This window comes from Triturus cristatus, chromosome 9 (genome assembly GCF_964204655.1).
Source record: "Triturus cristatus chromosome 9, aTriCri1.1, whole genome shotgun sequence".
Classification (NCBI taxonomy): domain Eukaryota; kingdom Metazoa; phylum Chordata; class Amphibia; order Caudata; family Salamandridae; genus Triturus; species Triturus cristatus.
The window spans coordinates 78,989,242-79,010,652 of NC_140592.1; the positions used below are offsets into that span (position 1 = coordinate 78,989,242).

General features: G+C 44.6%; 1 protein-coding gene across 2 annotated transcripts in view; it reads right to left on the minus strand.

The window, feature by feature from the left end:
- The window catches only part of RBSN (rabenosyn, RAB effector), a 189,437-nt gene that overhangs the window by 89,777 nt on the left and 78,249 nt on the right, over positions 1–21,411 (minus strand). Inside the window, exon 6 of one of the 2 annotated variants that reach the window (XM_085624454.1) lies at positions 11,976–12,076. In XM_085624454.1, the coding sequence (XP_085480580.1) occupies positions 11,976–12,076 (101 nt within the window). Of the gene's footprint in view, positions 1–2,955; positions 3,104–11,975; positions 12,077–21,411 lie in introns of those variants that run through there. The other variant, XM_085624455.1, reaches the window with a different exon arrangement.

Genomic DNA, 21,411 nt, shown 5'->3' on the forward strand with positions numbered 1-21,411 from the left:
TAAAATGGAGTCAGGGAGGCCAGTAATGTGTAGAAAGGTAAGTAAAAAGCTCTTTTGATGTAACTTTAAAGAAGCATAAATAGCATTTGTAGAAGCAACCTTGGTGTATTTACAAACAAATTTGAACTCTTCGTAAAACCACAGGGACTTAAAAGCAGCCTTGGAGAATCTTCGTATCATAACTAAAGTGTGCTATTAAAGCACACAGGAATTCACATCAAAATCACAGAAGCAGAAAAGCCAACTATGATTGGGGAGGGGAGAGCGAGTAATGCGGACGCTGTGTGGGTGTGAGGGAATAACAGAGGAGCAAAAAAAGCAATCAAGGCTCAGGGTGGGGAGAAGGGCAACCCAGACACAGACTACATGGGTGTGAGGGAATGACTAAAGTAAAGGAGGACTGGAAAACGGAGGGGCAGAAAGAAACGGCCTCAGAGAGAGATTACGCTAAAATTAAAAGCCTTGGCAAAGCCAATAAATAGGTTTCTGTGATGCAAGAGCTACTGGCTTTGTTAATGTCTTTTAGTTTAGTTGTGTTTATTTTCTGTTTTGTACAGTGTGTTACGGCAGCTGTAAAGACACAAGTCTCTGTGGACGACTTTCGTTTGGATTTCCTTTGAAATGAATGCCACTACTAAGGCTGGAACACTGTTCCTTTTTTATATTGTGCCTTGAGAAAGCCCTAGGGGTGCCAGCCACTAGGGGCGAAACACGTGTTAGCTGTTTCTCGTCAAATCAGGCACTAACCCTAATGTTCCCAATAAAATCCAATCCAGGATATAAAGAATTTTTGGGACATTTATTCCTGAAAAAATAATAAGCTTCTAAGGCACAGCCTGTCTTTCCTAAACAACTTTTCCAATTACCTGGTGGACTTAGGGATGTTGCCACCTGACAGGCAGTCCTACTTCTCACAGAATACGGGTCCAGTCCGGGTCCCGTAACCCCCTTAGCCTAACCTCTGCTCATGTAAATAGTAACAAAGAAAAAAGTAGCTCCTAAAACGGGAGCAGTGGCTGGACACATGAACTTGCTCCATGCTCAGGGGAGGGCGAAACACAAGAAGAGGCATGATGCATGCATGCTATGGATAAACAGGGATAAAGGATATGAGAGGGACGATGAAGCGAGCAAATGGTACGCATATGGCTGGGCTGAAGCCCACAGATTGTAAACAATGCGACTTCGAGGCAGCGCAAGCGCTGTCCAGCCGAGACCTAAAAAGCACAACAAAAGCCTAGATGATTACAAGTACCATCAGTCTGTTCACATTCAAATAGGTGCCATAAAAATAAAATGAAAAAATACTGCCATCTTAACATGACCAATAAATACTTTCAATGAGTATGTGGCTATTTTATTAGTGGTGTTTTTAAATAATAAACCTCTTTTGCAAGAATAAATCACAATGTAAGCAAAACATCTAAACAGGCAGCTACAATGTCTCAAATACTTCATAACTGTAATTAATAAGGATTGCCAAAGCAAACAGGTCCGATTTTGGCATGCTTGTGTAATTTTTTTTTTACTTTTTACTGCAGACATGTGTGATGTGTTTACCACAGGCTTGCCACAAAAATGTTAAATTTAAAAAAAGGGGTGCCTGTTTTACTAGTAAAAAAAAAAGCCTTTTGTAGTGCCAAGCACTTTACTATTATTTGTTACGAAGGAGACAAGAAGAAATCATCATTCGGCCAAAGACTCAAATTACAGGCATCGACAATGTCACTTAAACCATTTATAACAGCAGCCACCATCTAACTGAGCACCAGACCTGCGGGCAAAACAAACGCTGCTTTTGAAACAGAAGTATTCGAAAATAAAATGAAAGAGCACATTTTGAGCTTTGCCACTAAAGAGAAAGGAACTATTTTTAAGTGGATGTGAACAATGTGCACAAGCTTTGTGCAGTCACTCAAAGTGAAGAGAGCCAATGGGTGAAGCCGCCAGAATGCTACCGCTCATCAAAGGTCTTGGCTAACACCAAACCTAGAAAGGAATCTCAGAGTGTGTGCAAATACATTTGGAAGTGCCCTAGAGGCAAAAACGCTTGCATGCAGCCTCAAACACCGTTTGAATGAAATGGAGCCACCAAAGCACACACACATTTACAGAAAACTACCCCCGAAGTGCTGGAAAGGTACGCAAACTTGTAGAAAAGCACCAGAGGATCAGGGAGAGGAGGTGGGTGGTAACTCCCAGGCTGTGGGTGGAAGTGAGCGCGGGGAAGAAACCGACGAGCCGACAAGTGTTCAGTAATCATTATGGAAGCGATAAAAAACAGAAGAGGCCAAGGTAGAGAGGAAGCAACAAAGAAAAGGAGTTGTGTAATGAACGATAAACACAAAAGTTTGTGACTGTTTAAATTCTTACTACAAAGCACTGTAAAACTGCAGATCGTAATTACAGATCAAACACTTTCACAGGAAGACAATGGCAACGGGGTGGCAAGCAAAAGAAAAGACAGAAGGGTCGATAATATGCAAGGACAACAGAAATGAGCACTGGCAAAACCTATAGGTCTTGGCAATCCGAGAGCTATTGGCGTTGTCAATGTCAATGTATTTTAGGCATGCTGAACAGCAGCACGGCTGCTGTTCATTATGGCTGAAAGTCATGTAAAAATGCTAAGCATATGGCGGGCATTTAAGGTTTTTCCCGGAAGTAAGTAATACACGGGCGCACATGCTCTAAAGCCCAAGCGCTGAGGCCCACCACAGACTGATCACACTAGGTCTCTTCCAGCTAGCAAATGTGCTGTCTCACCGAGACCCAATAAAATTTAAAAAAGATGCAACTTGTACCTCGCAGAATCCCCAGAAGAAAGAGGGCCCCTTGCCAGGCTCCTGCAGTTAAATACCTTCCACCCCAAGGCCATATTCACATCAGTAAATTTGAAATTGGGCCGAACCAGCCTAGTGTCCCCTCCACTGCCAAGTAACTTCCCTGCCTTACCTCTCTCCCTGCCCAGTCTGGGTCCGCTCCCTGGGGGTGGCCTCCACTAAGGCCCATGTGTGGTGTTGTTCGCCTACAAAGCCACGCAGAGACAGGTCAGTTGCACTTGTTACTTTATTCTCCTTGTTCTCGCTGCTGCCCACATGCACGTGCCCTCACTGTCCAGGAATGCCCTCCCCACACCCTGACCGGAAGTGGTGTCCGGTTCCTATCCCCTTTCAACGTTCGAGTGCAGGGTCCTAGTGCCCTCTGACCAAGGTCACTACATCTCCCCCCTTGTCTAACGAAAATGACAACTAGAGAAAGAGGGGGAGAGAGGGGGAGAGAGAGGGAGAGAGAGAGGTGGAAGGGGGAGAGGGAGAGAGGGAGAGAGAGAGAGAGAGATGTATATATATATATATATATATATATATATATATATATATATATATATATATATATATATATAGAAGAAGAAAAGAGAGAGAAACAGAGATGGAGAGACATTTCCTTATCCCCATCATTTAATCATTTAATTTCTTGGACAGGTTCCTTTCTGTGATCCCTCTTCTTGCCTCTCACCGTTGTCTGTCCTTCCTTTGTTGTCCACAACGTCGTTTCATTTCGGTCACTGCTCGCTGCTGCAGTGTACTCTCCGTCTTCATCCATGGTCTTCAGTCCCTTGAAGTGAGAACTGTTCCTTGTTATCCGGTAGGGGCCCGACGCAGCCATTATCATTGGCCACTTGACATTTGTTACTGTTAGTGGTTCTTTCGAGAACGGACTGTCTGATTTTCTCAGTTGCCGTATCACCACTGAGTCTCCTTGCTTGAGGTGCGACGTTGTGGCGTGTCTCTTGGCGTCTACGTATGCTTTCATCTTCTCTTTCACCTCCTGGTTTCGGACAGCAATGCTATTGTGCTCTAGTGGCGCTTTTGCTTCAAGTTGTGGTAACCTCGTCCTGCTCGTCCTTCCAAGCCTTAATTCGGCTGGACATCGTCCTGTGGAGCTGTGGGGAGTGTTTCGATAATCTCTTAGTATCTGACATGGTGCTTGTCCTATAAAAATCTGTGCTAGCTTTGCTCTTTGGACTGCCTTCTTTATGTTCCCCATGAACCTCTCCACCATGCCATTCGCTTGTGGCCACAGAGGCGTTATGTTCCGGTGATGAATGCCTAGGTAGTTCATGAACTTGCGAAACTCCTCCCCTGAGAACGGAGGACCGTTGTCTGTCTTTAAGGTCTGTGGTGAACCCCAGGCTGCAAATATGTCATCAAGTATTGGCAGCGTCGCAGTTGCTGAAGTTGATGAGAGGTGTCGCACTATTGGAAATCTGGAGTATTCATCAATAAACACCAGTATGTAGTTGCCCGTGTCCAAGGGCCCATAGAAATCTGCTGCCAACGTTGTCCATACTGCCCCTGGAAGCTCCGACATTTGTAACTGTTCAGGCTTTGCTGGGCGTCCTGCTATTTGGCAAATGTGACAATTTAGGATGGTGTTCTCCACCATTCTATCTAGGCCAGAGAACCATACTTTCTCCCGTAGCATCTTTTTTGTTGCGACCATGCCTCTGTGGGATTCATGTGCTAAGTTTACAGTCTGTCGACGTAGTGCATTTGGCATTACTATCCTTGTTCCTCGCATCATTATTCAGTTTTCGGTTTCTGATAGTTCTTCATGTATCTTTTTAAGTCCTTCACCCATGGTGCTGTTGTTGTTGATGTGTCTCCCATCTTTGCTGTCTTGTCATCAGTTTGACTGCTTGCATTGTGGCATCCCTCACTGTCTCTTGCTCTGCTAGTGTTATTGGTACCGGCGTGTTCTGTCCTAGCACAAAACTGAGGTATTCCTCTGTCATTGTTGCGTTTTCTGGTGCCAGTGCTAAGGCGTGCCGTGACATGTAGTCCGCCGGGTTTTTGTTTGTTTCCCAGCTTGTGCACAGTTTTGAAATCGTAGTCCATCAGCCTTATACCCCATCGCTCAATGCGAGGCGGTATCTTTGCGTTGGGATTGCCATATATTGTCACTAGAGCCTGATGGTCAGTTAAGATGGTGAATGATTTCCCGTGGATGAACATGTGGTAGCGTTCACACGCCCATACCACTGCTAGGCTTTCCTTTTCAGGCTGGGTGTATGCCCTTTCGATGTCAGACAAACTTTTGCTGGCATATGCGACAATTTTTCTGGGCGAATCCCTACCCGGCATGTGTTGTGCTAGGATTGCTCCTAATCCTACCGGGCTGGCGTCCACAGTTAGCTCAGTGAATAGCGATGGATCGAAGTAAGCAAGATGATCTACTGCCATCAAAGCATGTCTGATGGCTTCAAATGCCCGACCGCATTCCTGTGTCCACATAAATGACTGACCCAGCTTTGTTAGGTCCCGAAGCGGTGTGCTCAATGTGGCGAAGTCCTTTATGTAGCGAGCACAGTAGCTGGCAAGACCAAGAAATGTCCTCATTTCTGCGACGTCTGTTGGAGGACTTGCTTTTTCTAATGTCTCCACCTTGCTGGGGTCCGGCCTCATTCCTTTCTTTGAGAAGATGTGCCAGAAAAATACCAGTTCATTTCTCCCCAGTTCGCAATTTTCTTCATTTAGCGTCAGTCCTGCTTGTTCCAGCTGCAGGCAGACCTCACGCAAGGCCTTGTCATGTTCTTCATCTGAACGACCAAACACCAGGATGTCGTCACTGTAGTTCAAACTGTTTTTTACCAGCCTTATTACCTGCCTTATGGTCTCCTGAAATATCTCAGCGGCTGATGATATGCCAAAGCTCAGTCGTTTGTAGCGAAACAGGACCATGTGCGTGGAGAAAGTGGTGATGTACCGTGATTGTTGGTCGAGCTCCAGTTGATGGTATCCTTTGCACAGGTCCAGCTTCGAGAATCGGCATGCGCCGTAAGACAGCTGATCATGTTATTGAGGTGTGGTACAGGGTGTCTTTCCCTCTCAATTGCCGTATCTGGTACCCTCATGTCAACACATATGTGAATCTTTGAGGTGTTCTTTTTCAGTACCGCTACTATTGGAGACACCCAGGGGATCGGCCCGTCTGCTGGCTCAATGATGTCCTGGGCCAGCAGGCTTTTTATTTCCTCTTCTACCTGAGGTTGCAGGTGTATGGGCACTCGTCGGTGATGCTGGCCTAGGCCTTGTAGTATGGCCGGATGTTCTCGCAAGATGTTCCGTCTCTCTGACATGTTGTATGTCATTGCGAGGAGACCCATCACCTGCGCTGTGACGTTGCTTAGCAGACATGGTGCTGGAATGTCTCCCTGTATTCCATGTATTTCCTCTTTGCTTGACCTCTCTTTGTAAGTTAATGTGTCTGTAAACGTCCCCATATTTACTACTGATTTCTTCCAGACCCAGGTGTATACATCAACAGTGGATGGTGATAGTGGCGGCTTCACTTTCATCTTCTCATACTCTGACATGCACATGATGTTGCATGTGGCCCCACAGTCTAGCACGAAAGGTGTACTGTGTCTTCCTACTTCAATGTCCACTGTTGCTGTTTTCTTGATCTGATGTTTCTTCACGAGATGAATGTGTTCTGGCATTCGTTCTTCCACTGGAGCATGTGACATCAGTTATAGACGTTACCCCGTCTCTGGCGCAGCTGCTCCCTTCTGATTCAGCTGAGGAACTGCGATTCGCCATTTCGATGTGCCGGGCATAACTGCTCGTCACCATCCGTAGTCTTGCTGGTCACCCTCGCTCACTTTTAAACTGTCCATTCATGCATGCGCTTGCTAAATGATTGTTTCTGTTGCATTTCCTGCATGCCTGGCCTATTGCCGGGCACGCGCCGACATGTGGAAACTCGAGTCCGCATCGATAGCACGCTCTTTCTTGCTTCTTTCTTGGCAGTGGTGGTGTTCTGTCTTTCTGCTTGCTGTTTCCAGTTAAACGGTTCGCTAGCTCCACTCTTCTTTCTTTTCCCAGTTCCATCTCTTTTGCATGTGTTGTTGCTCTTGCTTCCGCTCGGGCCATGGTCAGTATTTTTTCTAGCGTGGTCTGCTATTTCAGAATTTGTGTGCGGAACTCCACAGACTGACAGCCTTCAATGATGCACAGTCGTATCGCTTCTTCATTGTTAAACTTCTCGAACTCGCAATATGGGACCAGTTTTCGCAGTCTTGTTGCGAAGTCGTTGAGGGATTCCTCTGCTGGTTGACACGCTGTGATAAACGTGTACCTTTCGAAATCTATGTTTCTTTGCGGGTCACATTTATCTGTGAGGCACTTTAGCAGTCCCTTGTATGTTGCGGTTTGATCTTGGAGAAATGTTGTTAGCAGGTCCTCCACGTCACCCCCTACGAAATTCAGAAATAGATCTATGTGTTTGGCCTCGGTGATATCAGTGGCGCGCATGTATCGTTCGAACTGTCGAATCCATCTTTCTCACCCGATACCCGTCTGTGGTTCCGATAAGCTGAATGGTAGTGGTCTGCAGAATATTGCCTGTGCACTATTCTTGCGTGGTCAGTCATTTTGTTGGTGTGCAGATCGTCTTCTTTATAATGTGCTAAATTTCCTTTTTCTTTCATTTCTTCTTGTAATTTCTTTATTTCCATTCTCTCACCTTTTGGGGCCTTTTCTAGGTATTGCCTGACTTCAAAATGGGCGCTTATCTCTATCTGGCTCCTTATTGGCCTTCTTGCCTGACCCCAAGATGGCCGCCGGGATTTCAAGTGAGGCGAGATTTGCTATATTTTGTAGGGCCTGACCCTAAGATGGCCGCTGGGTCTTCTTCAGCCTCATTAGCTATCTGACTGACTCCAAGCTGGCCGCAGAGCTCTTGCGAGATTTCAGCTTGAAAATCTGAATGCGGGAAGCTCGAGGCTCTCCTGGCTGTCGGCGGTCAGCTTTCGCCACGGTCGGGTGCCTTCTGCCTTCACCTCACCTTACCACACTTGATGTGGCGGGGGTGGGCTCCCGATGTCGCTGCAGGTGCTGGCACGCAGACCAGGGTGGGCTCCTGGCTCCGCTTTTCTTTCAATCGGGGTGAGCTCCCGATTTCGCGTTTTCTTTCCGACGGACCAGGGTAGGCTCCTGGTTTCGTTTCCTTTAACCCGATGAACTCCCGACGTCACTGTTTGTTTCTCGGTGGTCGGTGGACCAGGGTGGGCTCCTGGCTCCGTTTCGACTTCGTAGAGGGGCACAACACACTTCTGGTGGTGACTCTTTATCCCACCTCCTCGTGGCCAGTTGTCGTGCCCTCACTGTCCAGGAATGCCCTCCACGTTCCCTGACCGGAAGTGGCGTCGGGTTCCTGTCCCTCCCAACGTTCGAGTGCAGAGTCCTAGTGCCCTCTGACCCAGGTCACTACACCATGGTCCAGCCATAGCCCCCACCCCTTCGGGAAGGGGGGGGGGGGGGGATGAACCATGGGGCAGTCTGATCATACCAGGTCTCTTCAAGCAAGTGCATGCGCTGTCTAGGCGAGACCCAATAAAATACAAAATAGATGTGACCTATACATGTAAAAACACAGACTAGCCCAGGAAACTCCTTAGTGTCGCCCCTCACCCAACCCTTTGTGACTTAGATAAATACAAAAGCCATCTAGCCTAGCTTGTATACCCGCCAATCCTCAAACCTTCCAGGATTCCTGTGGGGTTGGCAAGTCTGCTGGCATAACAGCAGATGAGCATCCAGTAACGCTAGACATAAACAAAGGACTGAACCACTACTTCTTAGTGACTACAGTAAAGCCTAAGCAGATGCCAGTGCTATTTAAAGAAGAAATGCTTTTTCTTATGCAAACACAGTGGATAATGAAACCAGCACATGGGACAGTAAGCCACGCGCAGTAAAATCAAAGGGCAGATAGATGGAAAGGCAAGACAGGATGAAATGGAGGAGAATGCTAATAAGAAAGCAATAGACAGGGTAGAGGATGTGGCGTAATGGCTAGAGCACCGGACTTCGAAGCTGGGGCTCATCATCCTGTGATTCTAGGCAAATCACTCAATCTCTCCATGCCTTAAAATGAATGTGTCCGTCTGTAGAGCAACTGGTGCTCCGGTAAGGAGCTCCGATACTTTCATATTATGGATGCCACATTTCTCCGACACTGGAAAACATGCAATCACTCTAGAAAACTACTACTATTACCAAAAGCTAATCTAAATAACTGGACCTAATAGCATCACGAGGACCGTAATATGAGCCAACCAGAGTTTACAATTACCAAATCACCCAAAACACATAACCCACATTTTATTAAGGAATTTAATCTGGCATACGTTTTTGATTACCAGAATGCTCCTAGAATTACCGTAAAGAGACCTTTTATTTTGTAAACATACTGGGAATGAAACCGAAGCTTGGAATAACAGTACTGATTCTTCCAAGAAAGTCTACTAAGGGTTGGGGTTTCATGGACAAATGCACATATGGTGATATGAAACACATCAAACTCACGAACTGCATATGTACACTTCTCATCACAATCTTAGAATATACAATATTGAGTTAAAGTTGCTTTGCCATCATAAGAAGCCAGCATATGTCTGTTATTGTGGACTTGTTAATATTTGGGTATCTTCTACACAACACAGGGAAAAGAAAAAATAGCCAATGGAAGAAATTCAGGAGAGGAATGGAGCATTCATACGAGTCCATACTCTGAGCTAGATTAAAGTTACATAAACTGAAGCTCTACTCTGGTTGGACCAAAGCTGAGGAACATACAGAATGCATTAGAATCACTGAAATACAAAATGCCTTCGACATTATATTACAACTGAACACTTATCAACAAAGGAAATTGTTGTGCCTTTTGTGCAGTGGAAGTGCTCTCTCTAGCATCACCCAGGGACACAGCTTTCGGTACATGCATAAAAACTACAGAAAATAAACCAATCATACAAACTCCACACAGAAACACGAAAAACACATATTGAAAGCCAGTGGCAGTGCATTTCCAGTCATACAAGAAGGTGAACCATAGACACCAGAGGAGGATCTAAACGTGTTAATTTCGAAGATTCACCATAATACACAGGTCTCTGTGAGAATGCAAAAACAAGGTTTCATTAAAATGACAAAAACACAACAGAAAAGACCAATATTAATGCAACATTGCTAACGTCCATTTTGGAATGTGGGTGGGGCAGGAATGATATTAAAACTCAAAATACGAAGCAGCGCTCAAAGTCCTTCTGTGCTGTGACGGCTGCAGAAGCCCTCGATCCAGCTCCAGTTCCAAGGGAAACGTGTATTGGGATTTTCAGCGAGGCTGATACTGGGCTTCATGTGTGCACCTCAAACTGTGCAGAAAGAGGCTTACTTTAGGCAAACAATACTCAAGGATCATGAAGGTCTGGGGATTATTTACCCTGGAGCAATGGTCCTGGAATGCTCTTCAGATCTAGGCAGCAGGCAAGCAGAACCATGTTTACGTCATTCCAAGCGACATTTCTCTAGAATAACTGTCATATGCTGTTGAGAAAGGATTGCATGTGGTGAGGATCAGCACCAAGTGCCCAAGGTAGCACACTGAGCCAGGGCTGGATAATGATGGGCATGGCTGCCTGTCATGCCAGTCCTCTGCGCGGACTCTGCTGGTTACACATTATGTGCAAACCTAGAGACTCATATTAATACATTTATTAAAACATAAAATGCCTAGATAGAAGGTGTTCAGTGAAGCAGGTGGGCTCGACAGGTAGATGCTAAGTGTTTTAAACCTGCATTGAATCTGAGACACCCCAGCAAGCAGTGTAAGTGGTAAATGCAGAGCAGTAGTCCTTTGAAGTGCAGGGGCATTTTAAACATTTTCACTCGATATGGTCTGCATAAGGACATTTGGTAATTCTTAAACTAGATAACTATTTGAAAATACGTGTTTTCTACATGTATTAGAAGCGTAAACATCCTGAAGAACGTTTGCTTTATAGAATTGTTTTGGAAAGAGAAGAACAATGTGCAACAAGGTTGGGGGGGGGAGACTACACACAGATACCAAGCAGCAAGATGTGGAAACGAAAACAGTAACTGAATTAAACTGTGACAATAACAAAGCAGAGGATTTGTGGGAAACCAAAAGCAAAACTCTGAACAAATACTGGTCTCCAATATTACAAGTAAGAATAGACTCGTGTGTTACATGAATGGATTACAGCTTTCACGCTAGCTCAGGTCTTCCAACCCACACCCGAGGTATAGATTTCGCCATCACCCTGTGGAAAACGCTGGCCATTCTTATACACATAAAGAATTGGGTTTTATTTCCTTCATTGGAAGTCATATTGAATGTAGGACGTGAATGAATGATTGTCAGTTGGTTGCATTTATTCAGTGCACTCTGAAGTGTGAAAGTGTTGAAAAGGTGGGAGGCACAAATCAGGGTAGAATTAGCCATTGCTTAATTGGTGAAATAAAGACGCCAGGGCTCAAGGTATTTCTTAGGGCACCACTTCTGCTTACACCACACACTGCCCCTGCCAGTGTTGTGAAATGTCAGTACCATAACAGCGACAAATGAGTACATTTCCACAAATCTAACGATCTGGACTATGCCATGCTCAAGGAAGGTTTGGTAAATATATCGGTCACAAAAGATATTTTAAGCCTGCTGAGTTACTAGGCTGCAGAACAGATTCGAATACTGCATTGGAGAATACATCACAGGATGCGTCTGTAAATGCGAAGTCCCAATAGACACAAAAGCAGCCAGGAACTAGGCAGCAGTAGTCAGAGAGGGGATGAGGGAAACGAAAGGTGGTGAACCGGCCCATCGGAAGCAGAAGTAGTGACCACTGGCAGTGCAATGGGTGCATGATGTGACCACACAGAGCTGTAATACAACAGTTACAGCAAGTTCCCCTAGAAACGAATACCTTTAATCCACTGTTGCACGCATTAATTAAAATGTGGGAGAAAACCAGACCTACAGAACAGTTCTCACCATCCAGATACCTTAAAGGGGGGAAGGGCCGAAGGAGGAGGAATGGTTTAGGAAGCGTGAACTGTACTATATAGTCCAAACTACAAAAACCACTTATCTGAAAGCAACACATTTACCTTTTCTAACCGGATGATTAATTTATTCACTTCCACAACGGAGTGATCGATTCTGGCGGCTCGATGCTTCTTGAAGTCTGCAAGATGACTCTTAGTAGCACCTGAAAAAGATAAAGAACAAAGGACTAAGACAAAGGTATGCATTTTAGTACACACCTGCTGACTTAAAAACAAACATTAAAAAAAAACCACGTAATGTTTCTTATTCCTCTACAACTATTTGCCTATGTGTGGGGTGAACAGAAAGCTTTATAACTTAAACAACAATTATCAAAAAATAATTCCTGCTTTTGTTTTCTGCTCAAAATCCCAACAAGTTTCCTAGACTTTTTAGAACCATGGCCCAATTTTAAAACAATAAACCTTTGCGGCGCACCACGCTTTAATGGACATGAGGCAGGCGACTTTTTAATTTAACTAAAGCATGGTGTAGTAGCGCACTGTCATTTACAGACCGCACACTTTTCTTTGAAATGGCCACTAAATTTGCATAAACATTCAGTTTTAGTGCTAAAACTATTTTGCTGACAAATGATAATGTGGGTGAAGTCGGGTTTCAGTCAATAATTATCATTTGTGTATCACCAAGTCTTGATTTGATTCGATCATATTCAAATCTTTGTTTCCATCTCACTTCAGAAGTTCAAAACAATATTATTCAGGTTTACTTTCCTAACTGATGAATGCGTCCAGTTCATTTACAGATATTTAAATTTTGTTGTGCGTTACAAAAAATGACATCCTACAGCCTTTTATTTCACAGTCCCTGTGCCACAGCAAGACTGTCACATAATTCACTTTCCTTTTCATTCGCTGACTGTAAAGTGAGAGGAGTTTGTAAACACCAATCCTTGTGCAAAATAAAACTAGTAGCAATTCCTTAGAAGACGTAGCCTGACATTTTACCTGTGTTTTTAAAGCGCAGCAAATGTCACCAAAGAGATACAGAATTTAGAAGAATCTTAATTAATTGCTTGGACATTTGAGATCCACCAAAAATCGGCTTGCAACCATCCCGACTCACCATACCAAACCCCCAACAGCAATGGTAACATAAATAAGAGTATCAACATTGAGCTGATTTTCTCACTCTCTCCTCGGTCATGCAGGACACCTATAAATAGTATGTCTCCTCGCCAGGAAGCCTGATCCACAAGAAATACCTAGAGAGGCCTGATCCAGGTTCCAAGGAACTGTACACTACTTACGTGTAACATCACACCAGTACACATTCCAAGAAGAGCATGGAGACCAAGAAGGAATATATCTTTGGCTTCACCCAGCGACATCTCCCACATTATTTCCATGAGCAAAGCACCCATCAATGACATTCAAACTTTTCAGGAGGGAAGCAGCAAAGCTGAACATACAATTCAAGTTCAATGCAGCAGTTCCATAAATCATCACCATTAGACATACAAATTCCAACTCTACCAACAACAGACAAAACAAAGAGACCGTTGAATTAGCACCAAGGTCTCACAAGAACTAGTGCATTTATTAGAGCGACAGTCTTGTATGAAAAAGTGGGCTGAAAAAAGCATAGTGACCTGTTTAAGTTCTAACAACATCGAAACACGTACCTTTAGAAAAGGAGGTGCGGGATGCGGTCCCTACATATAATGTTCCGCCAAACCCAAGCAGGGCGAGAATAGTTGTGAGCCACAAAGATGCATAATTTATTTTTCAAGATGGAGACCTGAGGGTTTACAGTTATGAAAAAAAATCTTTTACTCTAAAGTGCTTCCACTTTACATCAGATCTGCCAACAGCCCCTTTTCTTCATGCATAGCTCTAGCTCATCACAGAAGAAAAATATATATTTGCCTAACTTTAGCTGAATTATTGGCAGATAAAGGTGAGCTGAGAAGAACGTACGCCCAGATTTCCACACAGCATTAAAGCATCAACGTTGACACATCAACAGCTTGATCAGAACAGAAAGTTCACCTCTTCAAAGTGCTGCATCATACATGAAAGAAGCTCATCTATCATCTTCTGAGGAGGAATGGCTCCCAATCGAGCAGTGTTAGTCAATGCTGTGGAAGAATTGTTGAAAATGTTCAGCAGGCTGAGTCTTTCCTAAGATCTATGGCTTTTTATATCTCTCAGAATCCACAGAGACACTACACACAGAACACTGTAGGAATGCGCGATGCTGCTGCTCAGGACATGATTAATGTGCATAAACTGCAGCTGAATCGCGCCACTGAATTCTGAAACAGGCTCCCATTGTCTGCCATGGGCCGAGTTTTGTGTGCAAAATGGGGTTCCTGTCTTGCCGACTGTATGTTTGGTGGTCCATACTTACTATCCTGAAAATCATTTTTAAATACTAAATCAACTGCTGTTGTCATCGGTGTGGGCTGGGAAGTGGAATAAAGTTAATTTGAGTATTTTGAAACTGCCATAGGGGAAATCAGGGTTGAAGCTCCCAGGCCTGTTGCCATATTACACAGCTTCCCAACTACAGGATTACCACAGAAGCTACCTTTCCCCTCCTGAGGCGGAAGCCAGGAGGCCTCTCTTCTTCACTTGTGCTTTTAGTACTCTCCTAGCATTTTAAATACGTGTGACTCTGATCGCTTGTTCATTAAGCGTGTGAGATCTAGAGACTTTCCTCGCGCTCTTAAGCGCTTTGTGTTCCTCCCCCCCCCCTGCCCCCGGACCGCCCTCGGCTGAGTATCGACGCCGAGGGCTGGGCTCCCGGTTTTGGCGGCCATATTGGGTGTGGGTCAGGCGGGTGACGCGCTCTAGCAGCGCTTTAAAAGGGAAGTGGTGAAACTACTCTAGCGATTACCACAGAAGCTACCTTTCCCCTCCTGAGGCGGAAGCCGGGAGGTCTCTCTTCTTCACTTGTGCTTTTAGTACTCCCCTAGCATTTTAAATACGTGTGACTCTGATCGCTTGTTCATTAAGCGTGAGAGATCTAGAGACTTTCCTCGCGCTCTTAAGCGCTTTGTGTTCCTTCCCCCCCCCTCTGCCCCCGGACCGCCCTCGGCTGAGTATCGACGCCGAGGGCTGGGCTCCCGGTTTTGGCGGCCATATTGGGTGTGGGTCAGGCGGGTGACGCGCTCTAGCAGCGCTTTAAAAAGAACGGTCATGACTACGCGCAGCGGACGCGTACTGCGGACGCGCCGGACCAGCGCCGGAGTCGTGCCAGAGTCCTGCCCGTCTGCGCCCGTCCGCGACAGGACGGGACTAGGGACCACGGGCTCCTCACCCTTGCTTATCACTGCTGCAAGGGCTTCTCATATCAGGTATTCGGCGCAAGCCCTGCTACTCCTTAAACCAATTCCTCTTACAGACTGTTCCAGAGACCCCAGTCCATGTCCTGAGGGCCCGTTCTCATGCATATACTGTAAATACCAAACACCTTCTACAAAATCCAGCATTGAGATATTAGATATAAGGGAACAAACTGCACCTAAAGGGACCAAGGAGATAAAGTGTCTTCTTCTAAATGTTCGCTCCCTACCTAGACATCAACTAGAGGTATGGGACCTAATACACACAACTCAACCCGATCTTTGTTTCCTTACGGAAACCTGGTTGAAACCTCATACAGTCCCCGCTATTACTGTGGGGGTCCCTCTGGGCTATAAGATCGTCCACTTTGACCGCCCAGAGAAAATTGGTGGTGGTCTAGCCATTATACACAAAGATTACCTGAAGATCATTACGCTAGAACAGAGGCAAAGCCCTCTCTTTGAAATAATAATTTTCAAAATGCAATATGCCACAAATAGATTCTGGAAAGGAGCCCTAGTCTATCGTCCTCCAGGGCCCTCTACAGGTTTCTCTCTTGCATTATTGGAACTCTTGGCCCCACATTTTAAAGCAAAAGAGGATTTTCTCCTCCTTGGCGATTTTAATGTCCATATAGATAATCCCACACTCCCTGAAACGACCTCCCTGGTCTCCGAATTATCCTCCCTCGGTCTGACATTGCAAAACCATGAGCCCACCCATACAGGTGGTCACCTTCTTGATCTGGTTTTCACCAACTTTCCTCAGGTACAATGTCGCTCCCCGGTTCATACAATTTGGTCCGACCATTTCATCGTGGAATTTTCCATATCTAAAGCGGATAAGCCCTCAAAAAATAAAAACTCCCTACCACCAGTCTGGCGTCGACAATGGCATAAAGTCACCGTAGAGGAATTGCAAAAAGAATGGAAGCAGCCCATTCCCATAGAGACTGACAGTATACAGACTGTTTTAACCAAGTTTAATAATTCCCTTAAAGAAGCAATTGATAAAATAGCACCTTTAAAATGACACAAACAATACCCTGCTACCAAACAGGAAACTTGGTATACTGAGGAGCTTAGAATAGAAAAACAAAATTGTAGGAGATTGGAAAAGAAGTGGAGAAAAACACGAACCGAAGAAAATAAGAGATCACACTGTGGAAATGTGGATTTTCCTGATCAGTTATGTCCCCTATCTTGGACCCCAACGGTTCTATATGCATGTTACAAGTACATGTATGTTCCCTCCAGTTCCAGTTTCTAAGACGCAAACATATGTGTGTCTACCGTTGACATGTTCTCTGTCAGATCCGCCATCAATGGGCTGGATATTCGATTCCTAAGTATGAAAAGCCACCGACTTTATATGGCTAAGTTACTCCACTTTTACAGTTCAGGCAAGTAGGCCCGATTCTGTCCTCAAAGCCTTTCCCTGCTCTCTGTCTTTGACAGCTTCAGCTTGAGCTCGCATCTGTATCCATGAACTTTGTCCTACTCCCTGTGCAGCTAACGGTGACTGCCTCGGCCAGTTTTCGCCTGTCTGCCAAGAAGTTGTATTTCACCTTCGAATTATCTATTTTACTCTTCAGCCGATGCATTCCTGTCCAGTGATTTAGGTAAACATTTCCTTTAGCTCACAAGCAAAGGACTCAGCCTTTCCGTCCTCCTGCAAGTGATTCATAGCCCTGTTGCCATGGAAAGTTTTCTGCCCCTCGCATCTCATATAGACACTTAGACGCTTGTACACGCACACAGTCAGTATAGAATAGATTCTGTCCGAGAGTTCTTCCTTGTGGATAACATAGTTCTTTAAACATAGGATGTTAGATATGATTTGGGATTAGGTTGACTTGACCCCAGACTTCTCGTCTCCACATGTAGAGCTAAATGTCAAGTCCCCTTCACCCCCTAGTTGCACGTCAATTACACGTCATGCTGCCGCGCGCGCATCTATGCCAAGTATTATCTTATAGATCCACCTATGTCTGATAATTCTAACCAATCATGTTTCTTTTATTCCTTATTACGCCTAGTTTCGATTATGTCACTGTTTTGTCACTTTTCTTATCAAATGTTACGCCTTCTACATTCGTTTCATTATAATGCACTTATTATAAAAATACATGTCTGTTAATGAATTATTGTACTTCACTTCCTGAACCCTCGTGGTGACGGAACCTGAGGACCGCGACTCGAGTCGGCCATTTTGAATGGAATAAAGCCCATTAGAAAACCTCTTATACCACGGATTCTGCCTCTTGTTATTTTGAGCTATTTACTTCAATTTAAGATTCCGCATGAAATTCAGTCCGGTAATATTTATTTTTATTTACCACATAATGGCGCCCGAACAGGGACACTTTCTCATCTCACGCGCCGGCGGTGCGTTGCAGGCCCGGTCTCCTGCCACAGCTGGACGGACCATAAACGCGTACCAGCAGGATTTCCTGTAAGCTCCCTCCGGTCAAGCGGGGGCGACTGAGGCTGCGATCAACCCAGACGAGGCGGTGAGAAGTGCGAAGTATCCCGACCAGAGCCTAGCTGAGAGAGCAAGATCCGAGGTATACAGAGGCCCACCAGGTTTTCCGAAATCCCGACGTCCAGAGGGTCCGATGTCCGCAGTTATCGAGTCCTGTCCATTCTCTGAGGCCTTCCGTTTCAAGGAGCTACTCGGTGAGTACCATCGCCGGGGAGGCGTGTTGACGCGCACATAGGTTGTGCCGGTCAAGACGGATTTGGGTACACAAATCCGGTCTGCACTGTTTAGCAGTGTATATGTACTGTTTAGCAGTATATCAAGTATTCCGAAGTATTCAGTTATTGTCAAGAATTCAGCGTGGTGATTAGTTAGGCAGACTGTCATCACTGTCGACCATTGTTATAATGTTTAATGTTTAAAGTTTAAAGTATTCAGAAATGTCTTGCATATTGTGGTATGAATGACTGTTCATTGTTCACTGTTCATTATTGTGTTTCTCGTATTAAGCAAAGTTCAAGAGTAAGTATCAGATCAGTTGTGAATATGCCGCTCTTCTCGAAGTTAAGACAGATTACTACCAGAAAAGGGGTGCTTGAAGAAGCAGTCCCTATTCCTCCTAGGGATACTCCAGGGCATTTCATGTACCATAAACATGGCTTAGATGCCATATTGTTTCTTGATCTATGGGTAGATTATACCAAAGGATTACCGGAAAGTCAAAGGTGGCCCATAGCGGGAACCTGGGATGCAGAGTGCATCATGAAAGTGGAGGAAGAGTTATGGAAAAGAAAGGTCAGACAGTCACAGAAAGACGCTGTTGAGTTATGGCGTAAAGAATCTCATAGACGAACAGAAAAAGCACGTAGACAAGAAGAGAGGAGTAAAGAAAGTTCAAATAAAGTTCAAGAAAATCTATTAATTGAGGAAGGTATCCGAGTGAAATCAGAACAAGTGAATAGACAAAGAAATGCTCTTATGAATGGTATGTATCCCCTTCTAGCCGAAGGACTACCTAAGGCTGCTCCAGAGATACCAAAAGACTTGCCACCCCCATTATTTCCAATTAAGGTACATCCAAAGGGGCATCCCAGAACCGCAGAAGATGTTTTTCTTTCCTCATATCTAGACGATGCAGCTCCCGAGTATGCTAACGCCACACCACATAGACCGTCTGGCGGAGGGGTCCAACGTCAGGATCAGGTATCTGTCCCCGTGCAACAGCAAGTCCCGATACAAGCTTCGGCAAGCACATCTGTTTCCGCATCTGTCTCCGCAGTCGACTCTACAGAGGTATCGACACCCATAGTTGCTGTGTCACGTTCAACGAACCCATTCACACCCGACGCCCCAGATAGGGCCACGGGAGGTGCTAGCAGTACTTTTACACCACCTAGAATAAATAAACTTGTCTTTCAAGAGTCAGCGCATTCACGTACACCTAAATTCGTAAGTGAACGTACGCTTAAAGAACTCCTTGTAAATTGTAGATATGACCCAGTGGTTGGTAAAGAGGACGAAATGGTCCTGGCATCATTACGTATCAGGCGAGCCGCAGAATATTTAGCAAGGTTACCAGGGATGACTACGCATCTAGATAACATATATCATTTTGTTCAAACAGGACGAGATCCAGGATGTATTAACAGAGCTATGGAATTCCAGAAAGTAGAGATACAGGGGGAACTGTTACGTTTCCTCATAAACTGTGTAATCAGAAATCAAGATCGTCCGGGGGTAGACCCGAATGCAATGCTTATTCTTACAAGATGGAGTCAGAATATATCAGAAGGGAGACACGATAAGCAAAATTGTATAATAGCCATGTGCCGAAAAATACGTAAAGAAATAGAGCGTATTCATGAAGAGAGATTGGGAACAGACGAATTTGAGCAAGATAAAGTGTCCGAATCAGGGAATTCCGCAAGACAGTCAGAGACCATAGCTTATGTAGGCAGAGGAAGATCTTGTGAAAATACTAGATGTTTTTCTGATCCCATACACTCCGTATGTCCAAATAATAGCAGAACGTATCCGACGCCTGTAATAAATCTGAAGTCTCCTGAACATTCGTTTCAAGCCGCAGATAAGATACTACGAGAACGAAGAGGTTACCACCTCCTCGATTCTATGGATGAGCAAGAATTAGCCAGATCAGCCGTTCACTGGATTGACAGTCCTGAAAAATACGGTGATGAGACCGTAGCACACACGTTTCTCAACCTCAGTACAGATGACCAACGCTTAGCTGGAATCTATATGATTCAGCAACTTCTCATATTATATAAGAGCCAACATGCTGACCCTGGTCCTTTACCTGATATATTAACGGAACTACTCACAAACAGATGGAGAGGTTCGAGTAATAAGCTAATTAAAGAGATATTAGTGTCACGTAAGCAGTACGTCCTTTTTGTAAGTCCGGATTCTCTCTCGCTGCCCCACAGAGAAAGAACACCGTACTATATGGATAGACAAAATCCTTTACGAGAAGTGCACCCAATAAAAGGCGAAGACAATGAGTTTCACCGTGTATTTGTTTACACACCCATATCAAAAATGGAATTATTAGAAATGAAGAAAGTAGTACCTAGTCATGACAAAGACCCAGCGGGTTTCCACCGAGAAATTAAAGACATGTTACTGATGGGAGAGTACACCTTTCCTGATATTATGACGATATTAAAGGTGCTTTTGCCTGCTGGCATTTATGAAAAACTGAAAGAAAAAGAGTGGGAAGTGGGAGACCAAAAGATAGACTGGACAGCATTAGCAGAGGAAGAAAGGAGCCGAGCTGCAGGTTCAGGGCTCGGGGATAAAGTTAAACTGTTACCAGGTTTACTAGTACAGGTACTGCCACGTTTATTAACTACAAAAAAGGAAGATTGGGGTGCAATCACAGCCTGCAAACAAAAGCAAGATGAAGACACAAGCGATTATTATGCTCGATTTGAAAAATGTTTTGGTATAAATAGTGGTATAAAAGCAAGTAGTGACTCATATCCACATTTATTTGTGACAAAATTGGTGGAAAATGCATTGCCTCCAGTGAAGAATAGAATATTGAAATTCGAGAGTACCTGGCAAAGTAACACTCCGTCGCAAATGCTACAAATGTTACAGTATCATCACAATAGAATTAGGGATGAACAAGAACACGAGCATAGACGCATGAAGGATACAAAAATGAAAATGCTAGTTTCTCAGACAGTACCAGCAGATGGTCACAAAAAGGGTGTGACACATTCTGGTGATTCTGCAGTTCCTGTAAAAGGAACCTGCAATTACTGTAAACAACTAGGCCATTATGTACATGATTGTCAAGTCCTGAAACGTAATATAGCTACAGGTATTGCAAAAGAGAGACCACGATTAGTTAGACAAGATCAGAATGAACAAGGAGCTATGCAGCATGGACAGTCCATGCCAGTTCAGCAACAGTCTATGCCAGCCTCACAGCAACCCATACAGTTTGTGCCAGCTGCACCACCGTTGCCTGCTACTGCCACACAAACCACAACACGACAAATGTATCAGACTGCACAGTATGAATACCCTGAGTATCAGCGCTACGCATGAACCAGCCTAGAGAGGGAAGTCGACTTACCGCTTATCGAGATTCCTGTAGATCAAGAAGGACCTTATGTACATAGTGAATTATTAGGTCAAGATAGAAAATTCTTACTCGATACAGGGGCAAGTCGAA